We start from the raw sequence: 23,768 nt of genomic DNA on the forward strand, positions 1-23,768 counted from the left end.
ATCTATAGACATATTATGATCCAAACTTTGTGCAGTTTAAATTATAGTTTTCTGTGTTCAATTGGTCTCTCTCTCTTTTTGTTTGCTGAATGCTTGGAATTACTATTTTGGCGAAAAAGAATTTTTTAACCAAAAAAGCTTTGATCCTAAGGGAATAACATAATGCATAAGAATCTGTTGTACCTATCAGCATTCAGGGTGCCATTAATTTTGTAAGTCTCCAATATTATTTTCTAAGATGCAGTTTACACTTGCAGTGGAGCTTCATCATGGTTCGCTATAGATGTTATATGTTGACTATGATACCATTTTATTCTTTGTTGTTGAACAAACTGTCATTGATTATTGGATCCATCTATAAAGAACACTGATTCATTTGTAAAGAGCGCTCTGATTCCTCTATAAAGAACACTGATTCCTCTCTAAAGGACATTCTGATTCATCTATAAATAATGCTCTGATTCAACTGTAAAAACATTCCGATTCATCTGTAAATAACGCTCTGATTCATCTATAAGAACATTCTGATTCATCTGTAAATAACGCTCTGACTCATTTATAAGTAACATTCTGATTCATCTATAAAGAATACTCTGATTCATCTGTAAGGAACACTCTCTTCCAGCTCTGTTCATCCCACAATTTGAAGTCTGATCCCAATTTCAGCCTTTTGTTTTGATTATCTTTCTTAAGCACATTCACTGAGGCTATTTCATGCTAACATGTTTGAAGGTAATATTCACACCTATACTTACTGTTTTGCTATTGGTAAGATCAATACTTGAAACAACATGTCCTGAGTATAGACTTTCTCTTCACACAATATTTTTTAGGCATCCTCTTCAGCGTTTCCACTTAGTCTTCATGAAACATTGATTTAACGAAGACGTTCTTATTCAAAACTTTGACTTCTACAATTTTGTCACACGGAATTTCCGTTCTTGAAGTCACAAATGTGTTTGCCACACTACTGTTTTTACTTTTAAAAATATTATATTAGTATTGTACTGTATGCTTTTTCACATGACAACTTGGTGTAGTTCATTTTAACATAATTGGATGTGGGTGTATGCGTGTGTTTTGTTATAACAAAACTACATTGGGCTACCTGCTGTGTCTACCGAGTGTAAGCAAACCCTTGATCTTAGTATTGTAAATCCAAAACCTCACCATTGTCCCACCAGGGGACAATAGGGAGAATGGAATAATCCCATAAATATTTGAATATTAAATATTCAAATGCGATGGGATTCGAACCAACGCCCCAGAGATAAGGAGTCAAATACCCTAACCACAAGGCCATATATTTCATTAGGTTTATTATTGTATGCATTGCGCATGGTAATTATACTATGTTTGAAATAGTATTACACGTTTTTATATTTCATTTTCGTCACTTTGTGTCTGAACTATATGGTTCAGGAAATATATTGGGATATTTTTGGAAAATGACTTCTGAATTTTCATTAATTGCTCTTTAGTTCTGTAAGATTGAAAAACATGAAAATAAAGCTGTGGATAATATCCATGACGAAATTATAAAGAATGTTTTACGTTACTTTACGTAGTTTTCCAAATGCTGAAGAAAAAATCAAGAGAAGACTGCTCCAAAGTATCACACTAGAGAAATTTGAGGTCGTTTTTAAATATTTCCTTTTACAACTAAAAACTTATAACTTGTATAATATTAGTTTATTATATGTGATTCGTTCGTATTCCATGATAATTTAGTAGTTTAATTAAAACTTCACGACATGCACAGTTTCACATACCTGCATCCTAAGGGTTAATATAATAACGCACGTACTTACCTAACGTGCAATTAGTCATGCACACACATTCACTTTCTCTTCCAGAGCATGGGAGCCATCAACTCCCCATATTTCATGCTATTGCAGATGTTGACGGCGAGATTAGTTCATCGACTAAAGTATGAACTCACAATTACTCCATCAAACATTTATAATTCTGTTAACTCGAAGTACAGGTCAAAACTCTGGAGATGGGAGATGTGATAACACATATTGTTCTCAACATATAATAACCAGTACCGGTACCGACTGCAAACTCTGGGTCAGGTAAACCGATAAATCCATTTCTTTTTTATCATATAGTGGCGAGATCAAGTTTATATTCACACATACCTCTATATCTTTATACAGTGGAAGAGAATTTACAAGGATGTCTAGATAGAATATTTATTCTTCTACATGACTTTTAGATGTTTACCTACCACACACGAAACTATTTTAAACATATTTTCACTACATTCAGTTACTTTGGCTTTTCAAACCGTCATTTTCATATTTCAATATTTTTTTACTAACATTATACGACGTTTGTCTGTTTCGGACACTTGAACAAAGCTACTCGAGTGACAAGCCCTACATCACGATTTGGTTTGTTTTGAATTTTGCGCAAAGCTACACGAAGGCTATATGAGCTAGCCGTCCCTAATTTAGCAGTGTAACACTAGAGGGAAGGCTTGTTTGTTTGTTTGTTTATTTTGGAATTTCGCACAAAGCTACTCGAGGGCTATCTGTGCTAGCCGTCCCTAATTTAGCAGTGTAAGACTAGAGGGAAGGCAGCTAGTCATCACCACCCACCGCCAACTCTTGGGCTACTCTTTTACCAACGAATAGTCGGATTGACCGTCACATTATAGACCCCCACGGCTGGGAGGGCGAGCATGTTTAGCGCGACGCGGGCGCGAACCCGCGACCCTCGGATTACGAGTCGCACGCCTTACGCGCTCGGCCATGCCAGGCCTAGAGGGAAGGCAGCTAGTCATCACCACCTACCGACAACTCTTGGGCTACCCTTTTACCAACGAGTAGTGGGATTGACCATCACACTATAATGCTCCCACGGCTGAAAGAACGGGCATGTTTGGTTTGATGAGGATTCGAACCCGCGACCCTGAGATTATAAGTCGAATATCTTACGGCAACGGGACAAGAACCTTGAAATCTTTAACATCTGGTTCAAATTACGTAATGAATACGAGATATGACGTTTACTTCAAACACATTTTAAACGTGTAGATATTTTACTACATCAAACCTCGTCGTACTTTCAGATGAAAGATCAATACGCCGAAGTGGAATAAAGAAATACAATAATTTGAAGTTTGTTACCATTCTTAAACACTTGTCGTAATTGTATTTTTTTTAGAAATTAATTTTATGTTAGTGAGATAAGAAAGAATACAGTGAAGTTAGTCATTTTAATAATCATTTCTTGTTTCAAAATTTTTTGTTTAATGGTCTAAAGACACTACAGATACACAAGTCACAACAAAATGACTGAAGAAAGGACACACATACACGTTTTATTGAGTTTTAGTTAGTACTAGCATAATTGTGGTATATATTCATTTATTGCAATGCAATAACCAAAATGTCACTAAAAACGTAATTCCTAGTAATAATGACCACAGCAGCATAATGAGACTCGTTCTGAAAACCACACAGCTGGACCTAAATAAGAAACCGATTTTAAAAATACCTTTTGTATATTAATGAACTCTGAGAAAGATTGTTTTTAAGTGCATTTTCCCAAGAATTTACTGAACCACTGTTTAAATTTACTAGGGCATCAATTTTTCATCTCTTCACATGGCTGATGTAGCTAAACAGTAAATCTAATTTCAGTTTTTAACATACTCCGAACTAACTGAATCTTTCAACGTCTACATCCAATAAAGAAGTGTCAGACGAGATAATGATACAAGTAATAGAGATAGCAACTTTTATACTCACTAAACTTCCAAGGGTTTATAGTAATAAATCTCAATCAAACCCTGTCCACGTGAAGATGAAATCGGAATTCCTTCAAACTTAAGTCATAATAATAATAATAACTTAAAGCCTTTAGTAACAAAAAGAAGTTTTTTCAGCGAAAAATTGCACAGGAGGTCGTCATCTTTATGTCCACATTGATAAATTGAACTACAAACCTCTTTGTTCAAGTCCATAAACTTACTGCTGACCAACAGTGGGTACTAATAAAATGTATTGGAGTCATATTACTATTTACAAGGTAACCTATGTTCCAAAATCAGCATGAAACGTCATACAATGGATGAGTTAGTGTAGTAGGAAACATTATGCTTTGCAGTATAACTTATCGATCACGGTGGTCCACACTCACGAGACAAGTCAGCAAACTTGTCATTCCTTATCATTCTTGGAAATATTCGGTTTACTGCTTTTCAATACATTAAATGTACAGCAAGGTAAGCACAGTTTTTAGAAACCTTTTTTTAAACAACAAGTTTCAGCACGACAAGTGAACTACACGTTTCACGCAGAGGTTTTAACATTTGATTTTTAGAAGAGATATTAAAAACAAATTAACACAAAATCTCTTTCATTCATAATACAACAAAAGTAAAATAATGGTCTTAGACGTTTTGTTTTAGTTGGAACACGTTTACACAATTTTTGCCTATATTTAAACACGATGAAAACAGAGGTGCCAAACCGCGTGGCGTGCGTTTTAATGAAACAATAACTAAAATTGCTGTTGAAAGTCTGATATGAGAATTGTAAGCATTGAATAATTACAAGTTTCAAGCGAAATAATTACGTACTTTGTATTTATAACATTATTGCAAAATACGACATGGATTACAGCATTATTGACTTTTCCTTTAAATTCTCAAGATAAATTTGTATGTTCCAAAAAACACTGAAACTAAAGTACATTAAAATGCGAGCATACACATGAAACTTTTTAAGACCTTCAACTAAGCGATATTAATAAACAAGAGGCTTTACAAAGAACTGTTTCTTGTTTTTTCCCTAAATATTTAATATAAATGAGGTCCATTTTATTTAATACATTTCATAAGTGACAGGCCTATTGCCCATAGATTTCTTTTTCTTGTAATTAAAACGTTTCTGCACATACAGACCATAATTTCTTAGTTTCTTGTTCTTCCCAGTTTGTCAATCAATGGAATGTATGTTAACAATTTCATAGCTTATGAAGCTAAGATATTCTACAGTGCTTGTCTTATTAAGTTAGTTACCATGGTTACTCTCTTCTGCATACAATTAAATGCAATGCATTTGTTGTTACTGTTTAATTCAAAGTTGGTTATGCTTGAAAGTTCCTATTACTAAAATCTGTCACATACATTACTCCGTTTTTTATCTGAGGTCTCAGAGTAAATACTATTAGCATTACCTGCTCTAAATTTATCCCACATAACCTAATGATTTAATTTTTATTCTACACTTTTTTTTTACTTATCGGATGGTAATGCAATCAAATGCTTTTTGTTTTTATGCTGTTTCAGGTTTTGGTTTCTTGAAAACTTCTTCCCACAGATATCACAACAGAAGGGTTTCTCTCCAGTGTGCATTCTCTGATGTAGTTTTAAATGATGACTCATTCTATAATTTTTCCCACATATCTCACAATTAAATGGTTTTTCTCCAGTGTGCATCAGCATGTGATGTTGCAGATTTCCATTCGTTCCAAACCTTTTCCCACACACATCACAGGCAAATGGTTTCTCTCCAGTGTGCATCAAATTATGTTGCTTTAAATGACCACTTCTTGAAAACATTTTTCCACACACATCACAAGAGAAAGGCTTCTCTCTTGTATGAACAGTCTGATGCATATCTAAATGATGTTTCATTTTGAAGCTTTTTTCACATATGTCACAATTAAAAGGTTTATTTCCAGTGTGTAACAATTTATGATGTCTTAAGTTTCCACTCGTTGGAAAGTTTTTCCCACATAAATCACAAAAGAATGGCTTCTCTCCAGTGTGTCGAATTCGGTGATCCCTTAAATTATTAACTCGTTTAAAACTTTTCCCACAGATGTCACAACTATATGGTCTATCTCCAGTATGGATCAATTGATGTTGCCTAAGGTTTCCTTCTTTAATAAAATTTTTTCCACATACTTCACAACTAAATGGCTTTTCTCCTGTGTGAAGCATTCGATGGTCTCTTAAGTGATTTCTCTTAAAGTACGTTTTCCCACAGATATCACAACTAAATGAGTTTCCTTTCTTACGAGTTGAACTATTTTTATCTTTTATTTTTTTATTTTCAATTTTTTTCCCATAAACACCACATTCAAATTCCTTTAGCTGTACCAAAGGACTATACCCATTATTCAATGAAAGACTATTTGTATCTTTGTACTGGTTATGCATATGATTCTTAGAATTTGAATTATTCCTGGGAAATTCCTGATATGATAGAACATTTGCTGATGAGAAACTTGTGTCTGATTGATTACATTCACGGTCATCAGAACCTACAAGCAGATAAGATAATTACACAACCATATTTCATGTAATGGGAAACATTACTTGAACTATATGATAGGGCCCTGCAAAGCTTTGAGATCCAATTTGATTGTGAATTGGGACTAAAGATTTGATTTGTTAGTGTGGACTCCAATTCAGTATCATTGAATCTACATCACTTCTGGTAAACTTTATTTAGCTTTTAATATTTTCTGTATACTGGAGCCTATTTCCTTTTGTACTATTCCTCTTCTTGATGTACATTATATCTTTTGTTTTTAGAATAAAAACTATTTTTATGCCAATTATGAACTGTGTATAGAAACACTACATAAATAAAGAAACCATTTTTTATTTGATTTAATATTAATTCACTGTATATACCATTTAATCTATTTATATATGTATATTAGCTTTGATTTGGTTCTAATATTTTGAGATGATTCAATATAAAATAAAATGTGATTCACAGGGCCCTACTGTAAAATCATAGATGACAAAAAACACAAAATGTATTAACAGAGAAAATCAAACACAACAGCATCAGTATGTGACGTTTTACACTAACCAATTCTTTATACAATGCATAGAAAATGCAGAAATATTTAAACAGTTCTCTAACTCTGACTTCCTCATATATATACTTTATCTAGGTTTTCTTATTTTAACATTTTCCATGTTAAGTGAAAGAAACAAAAACACTGTACACAGAAAGAAAACAATTTAATGGAATGTATAATTCTTATTTAAAAAACACAAAGCATAATGCAAATATGTTACGCTTAAAGTATAAACAGTGATATATTAATATGTTAAACCATATACAGCTGTACTAATATGTAAGATACTTAAGATCAAAATAGAATTTCATTATAAATGACAAGCATTATTTTCATATTATTCCAAGCTTATAATAATTTATTTGATACACATTAGTTAGATTTGTTAGGATTTAATATATTTTTTCAGTATTAACTGGAAACAGTGTAGGCTTAACATTTCATTACCATGTAGTCTCAGGTAAAAGTATAAGAAAATTGGTTGAAGTTTGATATGAAGTGAGGATCACAACAGCAGATAATACCTCCCAGTACAGGGAATAGAACTTGGTAAACATCTAGCTAATGGTGGATCTGCAGATTCCATTTTAACACCCTCACAATGTAGCTGAAAACCATAGGAGTGAGTCCTGAATGACAAACAACTCCTGAGGACCCAAGGGTGGACAAGCAGGTGGAAAAAAAAAGAGGGGGAAAATCACACTTCATGAGATGTGATGCAACAAGTAGTAGAGGGAGGAATAAAGGAAAAAATATCTGATGAGTTGAGGTGCAAAAATGAAGTTTACCCAAGAAACAGCAGAAGATAAAGGTGGATGGGTGTTATCTCATTTTAGCCACTGATAAAATAAACATAAGCAAAGACAGGTTTTGGAAAAACACCTTCAAAGATAAGGTAGATTTAGTAGAAGGTATAGAAGCAAGAGTCCTGGCAAGAGACCAACCAATCATAATACACAAGAGAAGAAAAATGAGACAACTCCAATGATGAAGATTCTGAACCTTGGAAGGTTTCAGAAATATGGTTATGATAAATTGTATGGAATAATGTCCAGGAAAGTAATGAATTTGTATATAAACTGTTGTTAAGTACACTTCATATGTCTTTCTACTATCTTTCATAATGAAGTGATTAGGTATCAAAATATGAACACTGGGTAAATAACAACTGGAAATAGTCCTGTCAAATAAACCACATCACTGACTCTGGAACATACATCCCAAATCTCATAATCTGATTTAGAGAGGAAGTCAAATTAATGTAAAAAAAAAATTACAATTTATATTAGAAGTTCTAAATGAAATTCATAAATTTCAGAAAACAAAAGTAAGAAAAGAACACTTTCAAGGCTTAGCACATGTACAAAACTTCTTCAATAGTGAAATAAGGATATAGCACTCCATTGTGTAGAAAGGTGAGTAGCATTTTTGAAAAATACCTTTACACATGTCATGAACATAACAATCATTTAGGTTAGTCTAATTAACCCAAATTCATTAATTTTGGAGAACATTAATCATGAAATCTGTATTTCATAGGATGTTTATTGAGCATGTTCAGATTGTTTATACAGTGTCAGAACATTATGTGATGGATGAAAGACACATGTAGGTGGTTGTGTCATAAACTACTTGTGGTCCTTGGTATATCAAGTTGATATATAATTTCCAACTTTGGCTATCATATTAGGTGTCACAGTAGTTCATACATTGGTAATCCATTTATGTAACAACTCCAAATTGCTCACCTTTGCCCTGTAGATAATACTTTTTACATAATCCTAGAGAAATAGAACAGAGGTGAGCATACCAGCCAGGTAATTAACTTAATTTAGTTTCTTCTTGTACGACACTTCCTGACCTTTGAAACTATTGGCACTGCTTTATAGCAGAATTCTTAATTGGTAGATATATTCTATAACTTGCTACAGTATCACCTTTGCAAAAGATTAGGTGATTTGATCTCTGCTAGCCACAGAAAGCATACAACCACATGCTTGTGCTCTTTGCCCACCACAGTTTGCCCACTGTTATCATCTTTTTTGTGGTTTAAATTTTTAATCAGTCACACAATTTTTAAGAGCCCACACATTGAAGATAATTTGATCAAGAACAAACATTTTAACAATTTACTTTCAGTATAATATTAACAACTATAGTTGAAACGTACAATTCACAGTTTAAAATGTTCATAATTTTATAAAACAGCTAAAAAAGGAAAGAAACTCATTATTTCTTTTAATACTTTTATTATATAACAAAGCTGCAGTGTGCAAGGGTACCAAACTGTGCATTATTAATCTTTACAATTTTTTCTGTATTACGTTCAGCTTCTATACAACTACAAGCTACTTCTATAGTAAGCTTCTGATATTATTTTTCCAGCACATGTAATTTACAATATTTTATGTATTTATACACTAAGATTTGAATGATTTGTATAAACTGTACAAAGATCCATTTAATTTCCTTAAATGCAGTCATGTAACAACCCAGATGTTACTCACATTAGTTTTAATAATTATTAAAAGTTTGACATGCATTTTACAAGGTAGTTCTACAGTTAAACTTACTAGAGTTTATCGCTGATGCAAATTCCTCTTCAGATTTTATTTCTTCTGAAACTTCCTCCTGTTCTCTCATAAGATCCTTGTTATCATGTTCTAAATTTTCATAATTAAATTCTTCATCAGTTACACTTAATTGTAAACCTACGTCACTTGCTGCATCACTGGATAATTCGTCTTTAATCTCAACAGTAACCATCTACAAAGACACAACAAACAAATTATTGTTATCCGTAATTTACAATTTTCACTAGTAATCCAGAAAAACCAGTTAAATAAGAAAATCTTCAGTAATCTTGTTACACAGATTAAAATTACAAATATTTCTACATCACAGATTCCAACATGTAGATAAGATTATTCAGGTACAAACTGTTTTAATAAAAACTTTTGAATAATTATTTTTACACACCTTCTTCCCTCTAAAAATACCAATATGAAAACCAACCAGTTCATTGAGGAAAATATAATAAACATACTTATACATTGTTGTGCATTAACAGACATACACCAAATAAGCTTATACAGTTTCTTGTAATGTTTCAAAACATATGATCACATAGTAGTTTTCAAAATCTCTTTTCATTCATAAACAAGTTATATAGGTTTGATGTAACAAACATGATTCAATATTTCTTGTATAGTGATTAAAAAAACAAACAAGATTATGAAACTCAGCAGAAAGCTAGGCAAGGGATATAACCTGTGTGTGTGTGCATATTCATGTACAGACACACACACACATAGAGCAGGTTCATTAAGAAAACACAAGGTTTATTATGTTTCTAAAAAAATATCCAAAACTCCTAACTTTTTCTCCTGATAAATCTCTTCATAAATACAGTCATGCCATATGTTTCCTTCTTATCCAGGAGTTAAAAATTACAGTTGCCACTTCAGTTTTCTATAATTTATACTCGTGAAGGGACATTAAACAAATACTGAAGGGCTATAAGATAATACATATTTGCACTAGCTGTCTTTCCCTACTATTTCCAGTTGAAGAATGTCATAATAATGAACTTTAATTTTTTTTCTAATGTTACATCTTATTAGAATTGGGACCCTTATTCCAATAAATTACATTTCCATCTCTTACCATGTATAAAAAACCACCACAATTGATTGATTGATTGATTTAGTGTTTTATGGCACAAAGCAGCGAGGCTATCTGCGCCAGACATTCGGTAAAAATGTAAAAAAAAATAAATAAATGTAGTAATAGACATAAATGGAAATGAAGGTAAAACAAAAAAGTATAAAACCAATGTTGACACCTAGTCTACAATGTTAAGATAGAAGGCAGAGTATAAGAAGTTGTAAGGTATTTACTCTAGCAAAAAGGTAATGATCATAACCCGCCAGGAAGACTAACAGGTAAGTTCAAGAACCACCGTCAGTCACCTGAAGTTGGTCTTTCCAGTCCTGGTTCCGGGTTATGTGTCATAGCAACCAGTATCAAAATGTAAAAGAATAGAAGTTTTAAAAGATACATAGCAAAATTGTAACAATGAGTAGCAAAATGTCCAGTAAAAAAGATAAAGTCAAGTAAATGGAGTAAAATTTGTAAAAGTAATTGAAGATAAAAGCAAAACAGCAATTAAAACAGAAAATGGCGTAAAAACCAATGTTGACATCCAGTCAACAAAGTTGTAAAGGACTACCTGTAGCAGAATGGTAATGATCATAACCCGCCAGGAAGACTAACAGGTAAGTATAAAAACCACCGTCAGTCACCTGAAGTTGGTCTTTCCAGTCCTGGTTTCGGGTTATGAGTCAATATGGCCAGTACTAAAAAGTTAAGTAGTAAAAGTGTGAAATGATATGCAGCAAAAGTATAATAACAACTCTTCAGGACGACTAACGAGTAGTTCAAACGGATAGTTCAAACAGTAGCGTTAGTCACCTGAAGTTGGCCTTTCCAGTCCTGGTGTCGAGTTATTTAATGTTCTGGCCATTGTCCAATGTCAAATTGAAAGAGAGAGATTAAAACTGTAAAAAAGGAACCACAATTAAAAAGGTGTAATGAATAAATATGCAACACTTAAATGAGATTAAAAGATTAATGGCCATTAAAAAATTAAAAACATTATCAAGGTGGACAGAGTCACCATCACCAATAACTCTGTCCAATGTTACATACTGACCCTGGGAAAAAATATGTTTAAAATATTGCCGTCGTTGAGAATTGTAACGATGGCAAGAAAGTAAAACGTGGCTGATAGTGATTTGAGTGTTACACAAACCACACATTGGTGCATCAGTTCCAGATAAAAGAAAATGATGAGTTAAAAACTGTGACCAATGCGTAGCCTAGTGAGAACAATTTCCTCCTTCGAACTTTACGGAAGCTAGATGGCCAAAGTCCAATTTGGGTTTGATTTGAAAAGTTTGTTGTCACGTTGCTCACTCCAAGTGGACTGCCAGCTGGCACGGCCGAGCCTTGAAGACAACACCATAGTCCATGTGCGGAATAGGCATAGGAGTGATGGTGCTGAAGCAGACATATTTAGCTGCCATGTCTGCAAGCTCGTTCCCTTGAATACCAACATGGCCTGGTATCCAGAAAAACTGGATTGAAGTAGCTGCTAATGAGAAATGGGCCAGTCGGTTTGAATATCAGCAAGAATAGGATGTGAGCTAACGTGTAGCGATTCCAAGGCAAGTATAGAACTAAGCGAATCAGTATAAATAGTGCAGTTGGAGTACTGCTCAGCTGCAATATGATCCAGGGCAAGAGATATGGCATACAGTTCAGCAGTGAACACAGAAGCTGTAGAAGGGATTCTGCGTGCAACTACTGACCCATAGCAAACCATAGCAGAGCCCACTGAATTACCTGATTTGGAACCATCTGTATAAATGGGAACTGAATGATTGTTTGAAAGATATTCATTGAATAAAAGACGGTACTTCCAATCTGGAGTATCTGCCTTTTTTAGGTGACTGAAAGAAAGGTCACATTTGGGGGCTGTAATAAGCCATGGTGGGATGGGCCAACCTGTGGAATCTGCAATGTTATCCAAGGACAGACCCAATTCATCCAATTGTGCCCGGATGCGAAGGCCAAACAGAGCAACGACAGATCGTTTGTTCTGAAAAAGTACTGCCCACCGAGGAAGGAAAACACATTTCCAGGTGAGATGCTTTGGTAAGGAATGAAATTTCGAAGTATATTGTAAAGATAGTTGCAAACGGCGAAGATGTAGAGAAGGTTCATGAGATTCAATGTATATACTTTGAACTGGAGAGGTACGGAAAGCCCCAGTGCAGAGTCGAAGTCCTTGGTGATGAATGGGGTCCAGCATCTTTAAGGCCGAGGGTCTGGCAGAGCCATAGACCATTGATCCATAATCGAGATTCAATCTAATAAGAGCACGATATACCTTTAACATTGAACAGCGATCTTCCCCCATCAACTGGTAGAAGAGAGAACATGGAGGATGTTCAGTGCTCTTGTGCATTTGACCCGAAGCTGCTTTAAGTGTGGTATAAAGGTCAGTTTACGATCAAAGATAAGGCCCAAGAACTTGGTCTCCGGGACCACTGGCAGCAAAACTTCACCGATATGAAGTTCAGGATCAGGGTGAATACCCCGTCGGCGGCAAAAGTGCATGCATACAGTTTTGGAGAGAGAGATATTAAAGCCGTTCGCCAGAGTCCACTTCAGTACATGATTGAGGGCAGTTTGTAGTTGCCGCTCAATATATCTCATGTTTGATGACTGACATGAGATGTGAAAGTCGTCGACATACAGCCCATTCGCAAGAGTGAGAGGGAGTTGTTCAGTGATGGCATTTATCTTTATACTGAAGAGTGTAACACTCAATACACAGCCTTGAGGGACTCCAAGTTCCTGTACAAAAGAACAGGAAAATGTCGAACCCACACTAACTTGGAATCTCCTGTCCATTAAAAATTTTTTAATAAACATGGGTAGATGGCCACGTAACCCATATGTATGGAGGTCTCGCAAAACGCCATACCTCCATGTTGTGTCGTAAGCCTTCTCTATGTCAAAGAATATTGATACAAGATGTTGGCGGTTGAGAAAGGCTTCTCTGATAGATGTTTCAAGACAAATTAGGTGGTCTGTGGTGGAGTGCTGTCAACAGAACCCACACTGGGTGGGCGAGAGGAGGTTGTTTGATTCAAGGAACCAAACAAGACGAGCATTAACCATCCTTTCTAATGTCTTACAGAGACAGCTCGACAAAGCAATTGGACAGTAGTTTGAAGGAATCTTGGGATCTTTTCCTGGCTTAGAGAAAGGTAAAATAATAGCCTGGTGCCAGGCATCAGGAAAAACATCCTCCTGCCAGATCCGGTTGAAAACAATCAGAAGGACATCAAGAGAAGCAGGAGATAGATGGTGCAGCATGTCATAATGAATATCATCAGGTCCAACAGATGTACTGGCAGACCGATGAAGGGCCATTTTTTAGTTTCACCAGGGTAAAGGGACAATTATAGTCAAAGAAACAGTCAGTTCGAAAGGAAAGAGGTGATCGCTCTGCCCAAGTCTTGATGGCCAGGAAGGTGGAGGAACAAGCAGAAGTGCTAGATACCCGGCAAAAGCTTTCACCTAGAGTGTTAGCGATGTTCCGAACATCAGTCACCTCCTGACCATCTGAGAGTAAGATTGAGAGGAGGACAGAATTGTAGTGCCCATTAACCTTTCGAATCCTGTCCCATATGATCTTGGAACTGGTGGTTGAAGATATGCTGGTTGTGAACTTAATCCAAGATTCCTTCTGGCTTTGACGTCTTACCCACATAGCATGTGCACGGACGGGCGCGTTGGAAAGTAACCCGGTTTGAAAGTGTGGGATATCTACGAAAAGTATCCCAGGCCCGCTTTTGAGCCTTCCGTGCTAAGTGGCAAGCAGGATTCCACCACGGACGAGGATATCGTGGAAAACGTGTCGAGGTTTTAGGAATACACTGAGCAGCTGCATGTGTAATACAGTCAGTTACCACTGCTACACAGTCGTCTATTGATGGCTGATTTACGATGGCAGGATCAAGTTCTGCGAGAGCAGTGAAAGTGGACCAGTCTGCCTGATCCAGCTTCCACCGGGGCACGCAGGTAGGGTGGCATCGACCACGGCCAGTCTATCTCAAAAGGATCGGAAAATGATCACTGCCTAGTGGATTACTGTCAACCCTCCATGAAAAATGGGAGAATAATGAAGGGGAGCAAATTGAGAGATCAATAGCGGTAAAGGACTGACTAGGTGCATGAAAGTAAGTGGAAGAACCAGTATTGAAAAGAGAAAGACTGTGATCAGAGAGCATCCGCTCTACAGATCGGCCCCTCCCATCAATAATAGCACTTCCCCAGAGGGGATGATGTCCATTAAAATCCCCTAGGATTAGAAATGGAGATGGCAATTGTTCAACGAGAGCATCAAGATCTGATTGATCATATGTCTCTCCAGGGGACAGGTACAGAAAACAAACAGTGATGGTATGACCCAAGGAAACACGGATGGCTACAGCCTCCAAGGGTGTGTTGAGTGACAAAGACAGGGTGGGCACGTGTTGATCAACCAACAGTGCCACCCTCCATGTACTCGACCATCACACAACCTGTCATTTCTGTACAGAGAAAACTGCCGAATGGAGACAGTATCAGCAGTTTTGAGAAATGTTTCTTGTAAAGAAAGACAAACAGGATGGTAGGAAGCAACCAGCATTTTGATATCATCCAGATTAGAACGTAAACCTCGACAGTTCCATTGTATCAAGGTGGCCATTTTTAAGAACGGGTAGGTGAAGTGGCTGTAGAACCCTTCGGTTTACGACCACGTCCTTTTTTCTTTACTGTCTTTAGTCGGAGGAGGTCTATCAACCTCCATGGATCCTGCTCTGGGTCGGGTGGGCAGGTTTTGTTATTGAAGGGGAATCCAGTGACTGAGGACGCTTGAACGAATAATTGTTTTGTCTCTTGTGGTGGGAGAAAAAGATGTATCAGAAGAAATGCCTGTATTTGAAACTGAAGGACGTGGATCTTGAGGTTTGTTGGAAGGTATGGGAGGAACAGAGATGGGTGTGGAAGTCAATTCATCAACCTTTTTAACCACGAAGGTCAAAAGGCTTTTCATTTGTTTTGAAAACAATTCTCTTGGAGGCACAGAGAGATCTGTCTGCACTCCCACTGTAGTTGTGGAATGAAGTGCAGCAGCATATGTCCGAGATGGAGTTGTGGACAGCAATTTCCGAGCCTCAGGATAACTAATGTTATGTGTCGTTTTCAAACGCTGCACCTCTTTTTCCTCCAACCATTTTGGGCAAGAATGAAAGTAAGAGGGGTGAGAACCATTGCAGTTTACGCAATGTGGGTTCATGTCACAGTCATAGGCATTGTGGTCCTTGCCTCCACAACGAGCACATGTCAGGGAACCACGACAAGATGTCTTTGAGTGGCCGAATCTCTGACATTGGAAACATCGAAGAGGGTTTGGTATGTATGGCCAAACCCTGCAATGAGATAACCTGCCTTGATGGTGGCAGGTGCGCGTGGTGAAGTAAATGTTAAACGAGGGTATTTGTTGGCAGTGTAACTCCATCTTTGCGCAGTGGAGATGCCTCACTGCAGAAACTCCTTGAGTGGAGAGACCAGCGAGAATCTCTGACTCGGGAACGTTCTTCAAATCCTTTCAACAATAACTCCTCATGAAGAATTCAAGGTAGCATGGGGTGTAACCTCAATAGGTATATCCCCAATTGCCTTTGAATTCAAGAGGAGTTCACTGTGTTGGGATGTGGATGTTTCAACCAATATGTCACCAGATCGAAGTTTCTTTACTGACTTTGGAGAGCCAGCAAGTCCCTCTAGTCCCTTTTGAATAAAAAAAGGGGACATTTGCCCTCAAGGTTTTCCGAAGAGAATGTAATATAAGAAAATGAGGTGCGTGTGTTACTAATGTTGAAGATTGCTGTTCTGAGTATTCAAACGTGGTCGCTACCCATTGACTGTTTTTTACAATTTTAATTAAATTTTTAGAGGATCCATAGGAAAAAGGAAAAATTTCGGTACCCACTGACCCCACCCACCATGGAGCCCTACGAGGGGACGCACTACAATGTCATGCAAGGGCAATGCAGCAACGCCAGGGTTTCGTGAGCACTATACCCAAACACCAGCATCAGGCACAATGTCCACAGCACCCGTTGAGAACTTCCAACACTGGTACTTGGTTGACTCTAGCCCAAGTAGACCAGCCGATTGACCCAAGGGGGGCCACCCAAAGGCTGCCCGTCTACAGGAATTCGAGGCCAAAGTGGTGTGTTAGGGTTGGACCCCTCAACCACCAGGATCCTCTCCTCCCCTTCACGGGTCGCCACGCACGGCAAACACGTGGGTGGATATTTAGATCCCAGAGAAGGTAACCAGATAGAACAGAACCTTCCCTGGGAGGTTCCCTCACCACGTACGGGAATCCACACCGAGGGAACCACCACAAATATGGTCAGTTATAATGTAAATAAAAACAACTTTGGTCCCTGCTGAAATAAAACAGCTAAAACCCACTTGTTACTAGGTGGAAATACAAAAGCATCCAAATGTATACACACAAAATGCTCACTGGGACAAAATGGCCATGCATAACATTAAAACAAATGATTGACTTATCAGTGATGTCAAGAAACCCACTTGTTGAGAAATTTATATGCAAAAATGGCTCGTTTGGGTTGAGAAAATATTTTACATAGAAGAGCGAACAACGTTTCGACCTTCTTCGGTCATTGTCAGGTTCACAAAGAAAGAGGTAACTGACCGGAAGCTAACCACATGTTTGAAGGGGTTTTGTAACTGAGAGTCGTAAAGTAGAGGGCGGTGTTAGATGTTTGAATATATAATTTTATTTTATTATATTTAATATAGGTATAAAGGCGTTCCTTTATATTGATTTATTTTGGGTTTAAGTTGTTGTATAAGTAAATAAATTTTATTTATTTATTTTATTATATAAAATTATATATTAAAACATCTAATACCGCCCTCTACATTTCGACACACAGTTACACAACCCCTTTCAAACATGTGGTCAGCATCCGGTCAGTTACCTCTTTCTTTGTGAACCTGACGATGACCGAAGAAGGTTGAAACGTTGTTCGCTCTTCTATGTAAAATATTTTCTCAACCCAAACGAGCCGTTTTTGTATATAAATGATTGACTTGGCAAGATAAATCTTTATTTGTATTTAGAGTAAAACTGATCTGCCCCTCCTCAAGTCACTTCCTTTTCCCCTATCACTAATGTCTCCAAAAACGTTTAAATGAGACAAATTTAAAAGGTTTCAAACTTTCATTTTTCTATTTAAGGAAACTTATGGTAGGTGAATATTTCTAACAGAATCAAACACATAATATTATAAATCAAAAGTACTATTTCTATCTTTCTACATGCCACGTTCAAGTCTGCCTAAATAATGAACATGAGCTGTATACATTTTCAAGCAAGACCTAAAACTTGAGTGCTTTTAAATAGTTGACTATTATTCTTCAAAAGTGTTTGAATTTAGGGTTTTGGGTGAGAACGTCACAACTGATGTAGTTGATCCTATGTGTTAGCTTCTTAACCAGTGCTTGAGCTGTACACTTAATATTTGAAATATCAGTCGATCTGATATTTACACTAAAGCATAATGATTTAATACTTTTATTATTTGAATATACAGTGTGTATCTGTAAAAATTAAACATGTTTAAAAAAATTGTAACATTTTAAAACCATAATATTAGATACTATTTAACAACCATCATACACAAAAATAAATGTAAAAAAGTTATGTTTATATCTGTTTTCACTCATTAATGGTTACTTTAATGACATTACCATTATGGATGCACAATTATGTATTTTCAAGTCTAAATCACAACAAGTTAGAGCCATAATGGCAGCTATCAGTTCATAAGTTATGCCATTTTGAACTGCAGACTATGCCTGTTGAGTGTTCACTTACAGATCATCATAGAGAAATCTAAGCTTTAAAATATATTTTGAATTTCTTTATTAAATACTGTATTAGGCTCACAACAAAGTCAGGAAAAACTGAATTCTGAAACCATATTTAATAGTATACCTTCTATAACAATTTCTTTATCTAATGTTTATGTAACATTACTGATGTAAATATAGCCACTAAAATAATACTATCACTGGTACAAATACAGCCACTACTCAATAATAAATGTAGATTAACTTTTGTTAAGAATTTAAATTAAAACAAATTAGCCACATAGCTGAGACATTTTTTTTAAACCTAACACTAAAATAAAATATCCCATGCAAAATATCTACTAGATATAATGTCAATAACTCCTTAAAACAACCATAAAATGATATAGTTGTTAAAGGGAAACATAAAATTTCCAATTTCAAAGACTCTACTTTTTTATTTTTAGATCGATAAAGTTAGTACTGGTTTGAAAATCAAAAGTGGCAAGCACATATTTATAAATCTTAGATACAATCTTTGTTCTTTCATAAAATCTTCTCTTTCACAAATGTTAATTTAAAACATTCTTAGTGAAGCAGAAACTGATTAATACACTGTACCTCTTCATCTTCACTGTCATCTGTCAAGTTTTTATCTGGTGTAATATACATGATACAGTTTTTTAAACTAATCCTGAAGATGAAATGGTTTCTTTTCAAGTTGGTTTCAGGAACAGAGCACCTTAAAGTAAATAAACAAAAACATCAGATTTGCATTTCTGCACTAAATAACAACAAAAAATTGGCAAACATACTAAATAGCATCTACATGTAATAACAGAGAATTTAAATAAGCTTTCAATGATGAAACTTACAAGTTCTGAGACAGCATAACTGGGTAATGTAAACTTTATTGTTAATGTATGACTTTATTCATGCATTTATAACAAAGTTGTTTTCATCACCCAATCGAGCCACCTCAAAACTTTTATTTTCTAAAAAGTGTTCCCTGTTATCACGCCTTACACTAAAATGACCAACAAATAGTTAATTTGTTTCAATATTTACATTCAATTTTCCAATATGAACACATAAAGTCAAAGTCCAATTGAACTGAGTGATTTTTAACAACACAAAGATAAAGGAGTTATATAGAGTTTAATGTTGTCTCGAGTCAGCATGAAATGAGTGTCATTGAAATTTAAAAGCCCATTTATATCAAACTTAAATTGACACATGCAAATAAATTAAGAAAGCACAAAAAAATCTAAACAACACAGGACTACTGTATCATACTACTAACTGATCTAATAAAATATAGTATGACTTATTAGATCATGATAATGGTGTTCCAAGGGTTAAAATGTTAACTAAATCCTTATGTGAAAAACAAGGTACTTACAGAACAGTAAGTGAGAAATAACCATCCCAGAGTTTAAGCACTACCTTACCTGCTATATATACAAGTAGAAAGCTTTCTTACATATTAATATTACTCCTTATCACTGGATAAATCACAGTTCTGTATATTTTACACTGGTTGCACAGGAATTTCAAGAACCATTTTGTACAGTCAAAATTTATTTTTAAGAACCTAAACTACTGATTTTAACAGAATGAGAGCTCAACCAAAATTAATGTTTCATCATAAAAAAAATTCTGTATCAGCTGCACAAAATGTTCTGGCAGTAAGACTAAACCCAGAGCTATTGAAAAAAAACAAACTTAATCTAACAACAAAAACTATAAAATAAGCTATTGAAAAATTATAAATCATTGTATGTTATTGAACTATTCTCTAACAAATTCTTCATAATTTATAGTTCTCTAAGTGTACTTTAACTTTTTCCAGTTTCAGGTTAATACCAAGTGATAAAGTCTTAGGAATGTCAGTGGTCCAAAGATCTCAAAAGAGCATGGTAGGAAACTCCAGAGGTCACTGCTAACACCCACAGTATCCAGTCTAACCTGTGCTTAGCCAGTCTCTTAGCAAGATGGCCAAAAAAGAAACCATCACCAACGAGATGAGGCTCAACTAAGTCAAATAACAGGTCCTGATCACCTTAGACAAGTCAAAGGTCAACCTGCACAGGTTTGATGGGAAGGATTTTGTACTACATCAGGGTGGAGGATAGTTTCATACAACTGGTCTGAATACAAATATAAAGGATATGCAGGGCCAGGTGTACATGGATGCATCTTTGTTCAGGGTGTGGGATGCTTGTATTTTGTAAAAGGCAATCTCAGTGTTAATGACTGTACTGAAATCTTCAAATCTAAGTTAAAGCCAACAATTCAGTTTCCTACAATGGAGTTGAACAGTGCACCTTCCATGGTGCACTGGCCAGCTAGATGCTTCCTGCCACAAAGCTAAAAAAAAAAAAAAGTTAGTAATATCCATGAATTTTATGCAATAAATGGAAAATACATAGAAAAGTTCACTTTGCACATACTGAAAAGACATCACAGGTTTTACTGTATGTGAATGACTGTCTTTGAAGGGAAAGGATGAAGACACTACACTGGCCAGAGAACAACCAAGATCTCAATCTTATCAAAAACTACTGGAAGATAATGGGTAACAAAGTACAAGAGAAGTAACTGAGAAGCACCTTTGCAGTGCAGGAAGTCTTAATTTGAAGGTGACATCATTAACTATCTACATTCAGTTTCTAGTCATTACAGTCAAAGGAGGCGCAACCAAATATTGAACTAAAAAACAGATTCCTGCCTGCGACTATGTTCAGTCAATTAGTGGGCCTTAAACATACATTTTCTTACTCTGAGAATATTGTCATATTTGCTACATCTGTTGATCATGTGCCTTAATACATTGGTCATGATTGGTTTGTTAATAAAGGTGATGGAAATACAAGTCACCTCACACCACACAATTTTCATAACCATTTTATACTAGTATTAACATTTCCACAATGCACATGCTCATAGAAACATCACAGGAACCAAGAAATGTGTACAAAAAAGTGTGTAATACATTAATTTTTTTCCCATCACTGTATAATATTACCAAGTTCAAATATCAAAAACTTTTCAAACTCACCAAATAAGCCCCTTTTCCTCTTTCTCCAACTTTCAAAATTGTTTGTTAATTAACTTTACATAGCCAATGGACACTTATAGCTAATAAATGAACAAGTTTTTTTTCATGAAACAAGGTCACAAGTGTTCTTTTAAACTTGCCAGGGAGAGAAATGCCACATAGAATGATCATGGTTTTGTTGCTCTGAATAACTATGGTAATTTTTTAACCTATTTACAGTTTACCTAAAAAGGTAGATAAACTATAGTAGTTTTGGAGCATTTTATTCTACAGTGACATTTGTGTGTTATAAGAAGCCTGTTTGAAAGTTACACATGTTAATTTCTGGACACCCACAATTACGAACCTCAACAAAACTGAAGGAAAAAATGGCTTCGGATTTACAAGTTAAGCCAGTTTGATAATGTACAGAGCACTACAAATCTTTTTCTTCTGCATTTTTTAATTTACTGTTATATACTATTAAGAAAAGTAATTGAAATGCAGAAAAATTATAAATTTCTCAGCTTGGCCTTATAAAGCTACAGTGACATTAAAGTATCTGCAATTTCTCAAGCAATATATGGCTCTCATATATTAACATAAATACATGTTCTATTTATATCTACCAAAAAAACCCTAATAATTCCTTCTAAGATTTATTGCTTTGCTTAGACACAAGGATTACTGTCCCACTGTGTAAAAAGCACTGTAATAAAACCATAAAATAAGAGATGTGGAAAGGAGTAAATTTATATCAATACTGTAATCAGTTTAGAACTTATATTTTTTAACTGTACCTTATTGATTTCTCTACTGATTTATCAATCAATGATGCTTTTAGTATTATGGTAAACAACTGAAGAAATAAATATATCTTACCAAAAAAAAAGTTTATATTCTGCAGGAGATTCTAGAGATTATGAAAATGAAATATGAAAACTACAAAATAATAAGAGCATTTATATTCTCAGCACAAAAATCACCTTTGGCTCAGAATGCCTAAAAAAAATAATCTAAAATTCAGAAAAATCTTTAGTATAATACTACTGACTTTTTGCATACAAAAGATTTTGTAATTATTGCTAGTAGCTTTCCAGATTTTGTTCAGACGTTTAGCAAATTAAAATGTAGTAGATATGTGGTGTTTTAACTTCACAGATCTGGGATTGGTCAGTGTGGCTGTAGCCATAAAAATATGGTAAATAATCATTTAAGTGACATTAATAAATTCTTACAGACAAGTTTCATTGAACTGTTTGAATAATACAAGATTAATTAAGTTATATTTTGAATTTCAATTTTGTTCTAATGAATTTTCTTACAATAAGGTAACCCAAACCATCATGTGGATGTACCTCTGCCTCTTTTGTGTTCTTATTTGGTTTTTTATAACAAGAGTAGCCTCTTGTTATTATAAAATTATTATTATCTTCTGCAGTAAAAATACTGTATTGTTAAAAAAAACACTAAATATACCACAATCATCATTTGAATCATATTATTTTCACTGTGTGATGTATGGTGAATAGAAACTCTTCCTTGAAATTTAAAATAATTTTAAAAATTGACGTACTAAACTGGATGCTTGTTTTGTTATATATCCATTTTAAAATTTAAAGCTAAACAACAGGTATGACTTTTGCTGTAAGTTCTAATCTTTATTCAGACTGAACAAATTTCAAAATGTTGACAAACTCGATATGTGAATATGATTCGCGGTGATAGGAACGTCGCGCGAAGCTACTCAGTACTAGCTTATTAATATCTACTAGTAGTAGTAGCACTAATCCTTCTACCCTAAATATTTTTGTCGGTAAATTATTTGCTGTTAATTATTTCCACAATATCAAAGCTTACCTTGATGTTTACGCAACAAAGGTTAAAACCTATTCCCCTCCTTTTTTTTTTTTTCGTAAATTTATTTTAATCTTGAAAGTTTCAGTAGGGTTAGTAGCTCAAATCACAAAGCCGAACAATAGAGTAGCCATTTTGTGATTTGGATCTAAAGCTCGAGATACATATATACACATAAAGATATTTTTTTTAATATTTAAAACGCTAACTGACACCATGAAACAATAATTAATTTTTTAAAAATATAAAATATTAAGGTTTATCACCGTTATGTACGTCTGATTTTTTTTTAGAAATAAAAGACTTGCACTTATAGCTGAGAAAACTCAGTCACTAAAAGTATTTCCACGAAATGTTTTTTTTTTTTCGCTTGCCATAGACAGAGTACATTCGTGAAATAAATAGAGGTGTTCACGGTAGCAAAATTGGGCAAATTTACATGCAAAGGAGCACTGTTAAACACTTTTTATAACCTTCAAGTTTAGCACAAAACAAAATTATGATATTACAGCCTCAGATA

At 35.0% G+C, this 23,768-nt stretch overlaps 1 protein-coding gene across 2 annotated transcripts; it reads right to left on the bottom strand.

Moving 5' to 3' along the window:
• Nucleotides 1-3,236: 3,236 nt before the first annotated feature.
• Nucleotides 3,237-23,503, bottom strand: LOC143255975 (uncharacterized). 2 transcript variants are annotated; one of them, XM_076512471.1, is made up of 5 exons: nucleotides 23,252-23,503; nucleotides 20,218-20,721; nucleotides 18,973-19,093; nucleotides 9,411-9,603; nucleotides 3,237-6,285 (listed from the first exon to the last, which is right to left on the bottom strand). In XM_076512471.1, the coding sequence occupies exons 3-5, from the start codon at nucleotides 19,021-19,023 to the stop codon at nucleotides 5,252-5,254; spliced, it is 1,278 nt and encodes a 425-aa protein (XP_076368586.1). In that variant the 5' UTR covers nucleotides 19,024-19,093; nucleotides 20,218-20,721; nucleotides 23,252-23,503; the 3' UTR covers nucleotides 3,237-5,251. The 2 variants fall into 2 exon arrangements, with proteins under 2 accessions (XP_076368586.1, XP_076368585.1); XM_076512470.1 differs by lacking the exon at nucleotides 20,218-20,721 and having other exon boundaries at nucleotides 23,252-23,500.
• Between the last annotated feature and the right edge of the window lie 265 nt (nucleotides 23,504-23,768).

This window comes from Tachypleus tridentatus, chromosome 7, assembly GCF_004210375.1.
Source record: "Tachypleus tridentatus isolate NWPU-2018 chromosome 7, ASM421037v1, whole genome shotgun sequence".
Classification (NCBI taxonomy): Eukaryota; Metazoa; Arthropoda; class Merostomata; order Xiphosura; family Limulidae; genus Tachypleus; species Tachypleus tridentatus.

Bases quoted from the DNA above. Each gene is read 5' to 3' on its own strand.
- LOC143255975 (XM_076512471.1), bottom strand. From the start codon at position 19,023: ATGTATATTACACCAGATAAAAACTTGACAGATGACAGTGAAGATGAA. The intron at 9,604-18,972 runs GTACAGTGTATT...GTGTCTTTGTAG, and splicing joins ATGACAGTGAAGATGAAGAG to ATGGTTACTGTTGAGATTAA. The intron at 6,286-9,410 runs GTAAGTTTAACT...ATCTGCTTGTAG, and splicing joins TGCATCAGCGATAAACTCTA to GTTCTGATGACCGTGAATGT.